This window comes from Chenopodium quinoa, unplaced genomic scaffold (genome assembly GCF_001683475.1).
Source record: "Chenopodium quinoa cultivar QQ74 unplaced genomic scaffold, ASM168347v1, whole genome shotgun sequence".
NCBI lineage: Eukaryota > Viridiplantae > Streptophyta > Magnoliopsida > Caryophyllales > Amaranthaceae > Chenopodium > Chenopodium quinoa.
In genome coordinates this window covers 1,802,822-1,812,608 of record NW_018742523.1, presented here as the reverse complement: position 1 = coordinate 1,812,608, position 9,787 = coordinate 1,802,822, and the positions used below count along the sequence as shown (strand labels likewise).

Genomic DNA, 9,787 nt, shown 5'->3' with positions numbered 1-9,787 from the left:
ACTTGGTAGCTACTTGTCTTGAACATTTAGCAAATCTAGGGTAGTTTGGACATTCTCAACATTATTGAAAGATTCCTTATGTTTAAGGAACTTCGCAAAATGAGTCTCGGATTTATTTTCGTGACTACTTTGATCATCGTCTATTCTAGACTCAGTCAGAGTGGGGGCTAACTGTAGACACCTACTTTTGGACTCTTGTCCCGACAGGAAGTGCGATGATGTTACAAAAAAACGTTCTTCATGCTAGATAAAAATTGAAGTGTTTATGGACTTCGAAATACATTATAAAGTAAGTTAAAACTCGTATTTGAGACCAAATTATCTTAGAGCCTATTCCAATTACTAATTAGGCCTAACATTGTGCTCATATATGTTTAGTCTTGATTAATAACAGACCTAAATGCATCAAATGCAATGATTGGATCAAATGGATCTTACATAGTTGAAAAACCGAGCCAACCAGATAAACTAACTATCCAATTTCTGTGAAGCCTATAAATATAGATAGCCCTTTCAAAGAGCTTTCCAACGGTATATTATAAGCCCAATTTCGAGTTAAAACGAAGAAGGTTATCATCAAAATACTAAACAAGGCCCTAAAACCAATACCCTTGCACTTAAACGGCCATATCTCTTGATCCATAAAATATTTTAACCTAATTATAACGGCATTGGAAAATATACATTCAAATCTTTCCAATGATATCTTATTTGCCTTAATCCCACTTTGCAATCAAAAGTTATGAAAGTTTAAAAACGCGTTTTCGTAAAAGGCAAACCGCACCACGCGTAACTTTCTAAGCTGCGCGCGTCTAGCATGCGCAAGACCCAGAGTTGCGCGCGGCACCCAGCGCAACTCTGAGAGTTGCGTGCACCACCTGACGCTGCGGCTCTAAACCCCTAAACCTATATTCTTACACCTATAAATAGGTTCTTCGTTTAGCCCTGAACACAACATAAAAATCAAAATTCAAACCCTAGCATTGAGAAATCCCTTATTTCTCAAACCCTCTTACTATCATACTACTTTTCTACTCTCTTCCCAAATACTCTCCATCCCTAATTGATTCCATTGAAGCCTTGGAGGTACGAAGAAAAAGGAAGGTCCATAAACATTCAAATGAAAGATCTAGCAAACAAAGTGGAATAGTTAGTTTCTTGAGCCCTTAGATAAATCACTTTTTTTTATCTTTTTTTAAATAACTTTAATCAATTAATTAGTGTTGTTTGATCACTTTAAACAAAATTTTAATATAATAATTTCACATAGTATCTTGCATTAATTAAAGACTAGAATTGGAATAATTAATTGTTGTTTTATCACTTAAGTTAAGGCGAATATTGTTTATTTCTTGTTCTTTTCACGAATTTGAATAACCAAGAATAACGAAATTTTTTGTAATGTAATCTTTATGTGATTAATGCTTGTAAATAAAATCAACTAATTTAACTTGGTTTTAGGTACCACGTTGCATATATTGTTTGGTGATAAAAATTGTGAAAAAGGAAGAGCTAATAGAGGTTGCACTTGGGCTAGGATAGCGATCCCCCTTAAAGGGAACGTTATTTTAGTACCCTCACTCCCGAACTCATTTCTGGTACAAGTAGAACAATTTGGGCATGGGTAAACTTATGATTCATGCTAAATATCCCTTGAACCCTACTTGGGAGAAAGGCATGAACAAGGTTTATTAGTTTTCCTAAAACTCATTGGCGACTCCTTATTAGTTTCTTACAAAAAATCGTAATGATAGAATCAATTATAATTCAAGGTCCCCCAAACAGTCAGAAATTCAAATCCTAACACACCTTCAAAAGTGTAAAGTCCTAGGCTTTTAAAAGGCCATTGGCATTGAGGAGAAGGATCCCCAACGACGGGCTACCCTCCTCACAATACCTTTTGGCACAGATAGAAGGGGCAGATTTGCAAAAGATCTAGTCATATTTTCTATTCTAGGGTATCCTAGAGGGATATTCTCCCTTTGATTTACTTCAGTAATCCCATTACCTAAAGCGGTTAGAACACTCATCAACTTCTCATTTTGTTGGCTGTGTTTTTCCATTAAAGGTTTAAGCCTTGTAACTACTTTGGTTGCTATACTTTTTGATAAAGCCACATTAGTAGCGTTATGAGTTTCATTAATATCTAGAATGATCCTATCCACCAGTCTGATAACCGCTTGCTGAGAATTGGAGCCAAAATTTCTTAACTCAACAGTTACCACTCTAGCAGTTTCTTATACCATGACACGATAGTAGATATCAAACCACTCTCTATTGTTTTCTTTTAGATCTTCCATCAGATTCTTTACAATATCTACATATTGTATGAATATTGTATTGAGTAAGCCTTTGGTGAGAGAATGACTTTCTTCTCTATCTAGGATCAACTCATCTTGCCTTTGTTTTTGAGGCTCAAGTTGTTCAGAAGAGTGTGTCACACATACAGTTTGCAGTTGATTTTTTATATCTTTTTGATCCTCTAAAATGTTCTCAGGATTAATTTTAGATGATTTAACATCTTCCTGATCAGTAGTCCCTTAATGTGTTGAATGCTTAGGAGCCATGGGTGAAACATCCAAGTAACCAGAGTTAAATGGATTTAGTTTAGTGTCCTCCCACTATGGTCGTCAAAAAACTTGTTGAGGAAAATATTGTTCTTTGCAAACAAGTCAAATACCCTACCTTGTTATAGAGTATTAGGGGTATGCCCCTCGAGTTACTAGTTTCAAAAGATTGATAACCTCACTAACGTAACAAAAATAAACAATAAAGAAGCTTCCCAAAGAAATTAAATAAGTTAAATTTCTTAAAGAAACGAGTAGATAATAAATATATAACAAAAGATGCAAATGCTCTCCATTAATTAAAAGATAAAGTCAAGTCTACAATTGTATAAGTTGAAGGAAAGATTACCTCCATGTTCAAACAATTGGAAAAGACAATCGGTCTTCAATACATGTTACGGGGTTGTTTGGTTGACAAAATAAAATGAGGGAAGTGAAAATTCATGGGATTTTGTAATTTTGGTAGTTGTTTGGTTGACACAAAAAAGCAAAAATAGGGGAAGTTGGAATTCATGGGAATTTCCACTCCCACAAAATGTAGGAAGTAAAATACCTAGGCCCCTCTTGGTCTTTTAAAATTCATGGGAATTCCAAGTTCCCATTATCACAACCAAACAACTTAAAGATTTCCTAGGAATTTCATTTGGGAAATAATTTTCCATGGAATACAACTTCCTACGGGAATTTATTTCCTGTATCAACCAAACGAGGCCTATGAAAAACTACACTATCGCTTGGCTACTAAGCCAAGGGAAAACTAAGAAAGCTAAGAAGAAAGCTTAAAGAAAATGAAATGCTTGTTGTTGATTGATTTGCTGATGTCCTTCATACGGTTTCCCTCCCTCTATATATAGAAAAATTAGAGGTTCTGGCTGCTGACTCCAGTAACTGTTGTGCAGTTACTCTTCTTGGCGCCAACTTCTTTTTTGAAATCAAATTGCCTTCTTTTGCCTCCAAACCGGTCTTTTCCTCATCTTGGGCCTTTGATTAAATCTAGCCTACCTTCAATTGCTACCATCCACTGACCCAAGGCCTTTTTACCATAATTACAGAGTTTATTTAGCTCGGTCAATGGGTCAAAGTCAAAAAAAGTAAAAAAATTAATTTTTAGGTGTAACACTAATGAGCTTCATTAATCTTCAAAAAGTTGATTACAAATCATCCAAGATCACAAGATTAAGTGTTTCTCTCTCTAAGATTAAGCTAAGAACCCTAGGATTAATTTAAGCTAAGTTGTTCTAAAAATGTCTTAACTGAAGTCTTACATAGCCCATACAAAACTAGGTTAGAATCGGGAAATGGTTCGGTCAAACTAAGGGTAGGTTCGACTGAACAGAGGTTAGGTTCGACCGAATTGAGGGTAGGTTCAATCGAACCTCCCCGTGCCAGGTTCGATTTCCAAGTTGTGCCTCGGCAAGTGTAAAAACTCAACCTGAACTTGGCACGGGAAAGTTCGGTTGAACCTACCCTCAATTCGATCGAACCTACCCTTAGTTCGACCGAACCATCACGTATATACTCCCATCGTTTTTTTTTTTTGTTTTTTTTTTTTTTTTTAATGCATCACTTGAGTTTTCACACTTGCTTAGGCACAACTTTAACCATCAATATCTTTAATTAGGTATTAATAAAAATTAAAAAAAAAAATTATATTATGAAAGTAGACATTGTAACAAATCCAATATATTACATGATCATGTTTATAAAATCTTTAGTAGTAAAAAAAATTTAAGTTAAAATTAACATATAAATAGTACAAAATTTCAAGTGATGCATTTAAAAAAACAGATGGAGTATTTAATGGCAGAAAAGAGTGAGAAATAATAGAAAAGTAGTATAGGTAGAAGTAGTAGGAGAGAGATAAATAAATAAAGTATTTATTCAAGTGGGGTTAGTGAGAGAGAGAAATAATAAAATATTAGTGGATCCTTCTCAAATTAAAAAGGTAATACAATTATTATGAAATAAATGTATTAGTAAAAAGAAAGTGTTGCAATTATTACAAAATTGAGGGACTAAAATATACGGAGTAACAAATAGAGGAAGTCAATTGACGTTTTGCTTGTTATTCTTGTTCCCCACGGCTCAAAACGAAGTACATTTTCCATGAGACTTCCAACTAATTGACATTTAATAATTTCCTCAATCAAACAACACTAAGTATATATACAAACTTACTGATTTCTAGGCTTTCTTACATACACAAAACAAAATGGATCACAATTCAATACTACTCTACTTTGCAATCTTTGTAGTCTCATATATATTGGCTAAAACTTTTTTACACAAATTCAAAAACTACCCACCAAGCCCTTTCCCTATTTTACCCATATTAGGCCATCTCCACCTTCTCAAAGACCAAAACTCCATTCACCGAACCTTATCAAACCTCTCTCAAAAACTCGGTCCAGTGATCACCCTTCAGTTTGGTTCTCGCCGCGGCATCCTCGTCTCCTCCCCCTCCGCAGCCGAGGACTGTCTTCACCACAATGACATCAGCTTCGCCAACAGACCCCGCCTCGTGGCAGGCAAGATCCTAGGATATGATTACACCACCATATTGTGGGCCCCACACGGCCCTCTATGGCGTAACCACCGTAAGATTGCAGCAACCGAGATTTTGTCTTCTCATCGCCTTCAACTATTGGCTAACATACGAGCCGATGAAGTGAGATCGCTAGTAAAGAGACTAAGTCAAAAGGGTGGTGATGAAGTGGTGGTGGAGATTAAGGAGGCGCTTTTCGAGCTTACGAATAATGTGATGATGAGGATGATTGCCGGGAAGAAGATCTATGGCGAGGCTGTTGTGTCTAATGAAGCAAAGAGATTTCGAGAAGTTGTTAAGGAGTTGATGGAAATAGGTGCACCATCAAGTGTTGTGGATTTTTTCCCATTCTTGAAGTATTTGGGGATCCATATTAGTAAGGAGAAAAAGTACAAGGCTATTTTCATGAAATTTGATAAGTTTTTCCAAGATTTGGTGGATGAAAAACGACGTAAAGCACACGAACAAGGAGTGATTGATTGTGGTGGGAAAAACAAGACTCTGATTGAAGTTTTGATTGAGCTACAAAACTCAGATCCTTCATTTTTTGTTGATGACATAATAAAGGGTCTTGTTCAGGTAAATTAATTACTTCTTAATCTTTTATTATCTTTAATTTATACTTTGGGTCTTGTTTGGTTGACAATATAAAATGGGGGATGTGGAAATTTATGAGATTTGATAAATTGAGAAGTTGTTTGGTTGACACAAAAAAGCAAAAATGGAGGAAGTGGAAATTCATGGGAATTTCAACTTCCCACAAAACAAATGAAGTAAATTACCTAGCCCCCCAGGTCAATTAAAACTCATGGGATTTCTCAATTTCAACATTGCCAACCAAACAAATTTAGGAAATTCCTAGGAATTTCATGAGGGAAATAACTTCACATGAAATGCAATTTTCTATGGGAATTTAATTTCCAAGTATCAAATTGTACTACTTATTTTATTTTCTAATTAGATGGCTTGATTGGTTAACGGTACAAGTTTATTATGGTATGCTTATTAAACTACTACTACTTTTTTAACATTTTAATACTTAATCTATATGTAAGGCCAACCTTTAATGTAGAGTACAAGTAGTAGTATTAGAATATGGAAATTAGTTATTGATTGATATGTTTTTTTTTTAAAGCAAGTTGTATGAAGGCCATCTCGAGATTGGTGCACCATTTATAATTAAATTTGAAGCTTTAACGGGGAGAATAAAAATGAATGTTAATTTACACATTGATATAATATTCAGTAATGAGTCTCTCATATAAGTCTTAAAATAAAACTCTAATTTGCCTCTCTCTTACGCATGATAGTTAAATAATTATGCAATTTGATACATGGGCACTAAACTATTTAATCAGTATTAAGTTGCAGTTGGGTCTTTTCAAAAAAAAAAAAAAAAAAAAAAAAGTTGCAGTTGGGCTGCTGAATTTATTAAATGTTTAGGTGAGCATTTTTAATAGTGGGGAATTGTTAATTTTTGGCTTATGCTCTCAATTATGTAACTCGTATGTGATATGTCCAAGTCTTCTAAATTGCAATTCGTAGGCCATAATAGAACTTGATTCCGATCCCTTAAAGGGGTAGAAGAGAGGAAACTCTGATGATCTATTTGATAAGCGATCATAAACTGTGGGGCTGGTAATAGTTTTCTGTGTAATTTATTTTGCATGAAAAATATTATGGTCATTATTACCATGTCACTGGGACATGACACCACTTTTACGAACATGTGTTTTTGTTTACAAATTTTCATAACCACACAATACCACCTCTAAAATGGCAATGAACAGCTATGAAAATTTGTGAAGAAATTGAGGTGAGGTATAAGGGAGACTAATAACATTATGTTACAGGTATGAGATAACTAATATAATCGAAAAATATAATATTGATTATCGAATATCTCTAACACATTAATTATTAAAGGCATTGACACCTTACTTTGATTTAGTGAGGTTCGAATAAATTGTTGCAGTAGCTGGATTTGTAATTTCTCAATTGTTCTTCATATAACCCTAATTACCCAATATCAGTTTATAATGTGATAGATCATATTGTTGCAGTAGATGGATTTGTCATTTCTCGATTGTTCTTCATGATATAACCCTAATATCCCAATTTCAATTTCAAATGTGATTCATTTAAGAGAGTGAGAGATTGACCAAAGTTGGAGTAATCGTAACTCTTAATGGAAAAAAAAAAAAAAAAAAAAAAAAAAAAAGTCAAGTGGAAAATGCAAGCAATTGGGGTAATAGTAATGCGGTAGGTTAGGGGTAATAGATGGCCTAAGTAAAGTGTCTGAATATGTAAAAATCAAAATAATGCAATTACTTTGAAATAATGAGGGAGCTCCATTTCCTCATTATGAGAAACACTTTTGTTTTTCATAATGACATTTTGGAAAATAGTGTAATGTTTTTTATTGGTGGGGACCGCGTATGTGTCATGAGTGGGAGCTCCATATCTTGACACATATCCCATGAGAAACAAAACTTGTTTCTCACAATGAGAAACAGAGAATTACTCTGAAATAACTGAGTAAAAAAACAGAAACAATACAATATAGAAACTGAGTACTTTTTTTCTTCTCGCTCGTCTCCTAGCTCATTTTTATATGCCTTAGAGTAGGCAGTTTTCAATTTTCTAGAAAAAGTGTTGTAATGAAAATTGTATTTCTCATCCAAATTTTGTTTTAGGATTTGTTGCTAGCGGGAACTGAAACATCAGCTAGTGCAATGGAATGGGCATTATCATTGCTATTAAACAATCCAGAAGTTCTACGCAAGGCACAAATTGAGATAGATCACCATATTGGAACTGATCAACGCTTGATCGAGGAATCCGACTTAGTTCATCTTCCATACCTCCATTGCATCATTAAAGAGACACTTCGGATATACCCTGCTGCCCCAATACTACCACCTCGTGAGTCCTCATCCGATTGTGTCGTGGGAGGTTATCATGTTCCACGAGGCACTCTCCTTACATTGAACATATGGGCAATACAAAATGATCCAAATATATGGAATGAACCAAGAAAATTCAAGCCTGAAAGGTTTGAGAATGTTATAGGTGAAAGGATCAAATACGAATATATACCTTTCGGATCAGGAAGAAGGGCTTGTCCAGGGGAGAATTTGGCAATGCGGATAATCGGATTAACATTAGGAACGTTAATACAATGTTTTGAATGGAAAAGAATTGGTGATCAAGAGGTTGATATGCTAGAAACTGTTGGAGTCTCTATGTGGAAATCTAACCCTTTAAAAGCAAAGTGCAAGACTCGCCTGAATATGATTAAGTTTTTATAAGCTTTTTATTTGAAATAAGCATAAAAATTCTATCATGTATGTTTAGTTTGCCGTTCGAATTTTACATGAATAATATGGAGTAAGCTTTATATTCTTAGTACTATACTACTATGTATGTTTGATTGAATATAGATTTCTTTAAGATTGTGTTTAAAAACATACTTTAATTTTAATGTGTACGAGAAACCTAACTCGACAATTATTCAACGAAAATAATACGTACATGCTCATGTCATACTTCAACTAATCTTGTTCCATTGAACAATTTAAAAAAAACTACTAATTAGGTGAAAGCATGAGAAAAAAATTCAACATTTTAAACATCATATTCCAAGTTCATTACTGACTAGTTCATTCAATTTAAACACTAACTAAGCAATATTGTGATTTGTGAATATTAATGACATACCTCATGCAATATTTCACCATCTATCAAATTTAATTTGTAATGGGCTGAAGTTTGATGGCTGGCCGGGTTTACGAGTTTCTGGTTCTTGTTTTTTTTTTTCTTTTTTGACAAAATCCAGTTTCTAGTTAATTAGTATACTATTCTCTAATTTTATTCATTTTATTGATTAAAACTTATTTATATATGAAAGATTTTTAACTTATAATTGACTTTCTTGACTTTGACTAAGTGGGAAAGTCCTAGAGTTAGTGAAGGGTCTTTGGTTAGTTGGATTTAAAACATAATAGCCATTGGGCTGATATCGCATTAGAGCCCAACTGCATTAAAACCAGATTGGAAGGCTAATGGATGACTATTAATTTTCAAAGTAGAGTTGTCGCCATGAAACCTAACTGCACAGCAGTTATGGGAATCCACCATAATCGCTTTGTTTTGCTTATAAATAGAAGTACAGAGATCGAAAGAAGACAACAACAAACAACTCAACAACAAGCATTTCATTTCTTTTAAGCTTTCTTCTTAGCTTTCGTAGTTTTCCTTGGCTTAGTAGCCAAGCGATAGTGTAGTTTATCATCTAGCATGTATTGAAGATTGTTCGTCTTTTCTAATTGTATGACCATGGAGGTAAACTCTCCTTCAACTTGTACAATTGTAAACCCGACTCTATCCTTTCATTAGTGGAATGCGTTTGTATCTTTTGTCATATGTTTATCTACTCATTTCTTTGAGCAACCTAACTTGTTTTACTTCTTTTGGGAAAGCTTCCTTATACGTTAGAAGGGTTATCAACCTTTGAAATCATGAACTCAAGGGGCAGCTCCCTAATAATCTAGAACAAGATAGAGTATTTAACTTATTGGTAAAGAGCAATACTTACCTCAACAAATTTTTTGGCGACTACGGGGGAGTATACTAGACTTAATCCATTTAACTCTTGTTAATTTGGAATTTTTTT

General features: G+C 34.2%; 1 protein-coding gene across 1 annotated transcript; it reads left to right on the top strand.

The window, feature by feature from the left end:
• The first annotated feature begins 4,569 nt into the window (after positions 1-4,569).
• On the top strand, positions 4,570-8,550 carry LOC110719968 (cytochrome P450 81D1-like). The gene is made up of 2 exons (XM_021898970.1): positions 4,570-5,691; positions 7,809-8,550. Exons 1-2 carry the CDS (start codon positions 4,780-4,782, stop codon positions 8,421-8,423), a joined length of 1,527 nt encoding a protein of 508 aa, XP_021754662.1. The 5' UTR covers positions 4,570-4,779; the 3' UTR covers positions 8,424-8,550.
• The last annotated feature ends 1,237 nt before the right edge of the window (positions 8,551-9,787 follow it).

Bases quoted from the DNA above. Each gene is read 5' to 3' on its own strand.
- LOC110719968 (XM_021898970.1), top strand. From the start codon at position 4,780: ATGGATCACAATTCAATACTACTCTACTTTGCAATCTTTGTAGTCTCA. The intron at 5,692-7,808 runs GTAAATTAATTA...ATTTTGTTTTAG, and splicing joins TAATAAAGGGTCTTGTTCAG to GATTTGTTGCTAGCGGGAAC.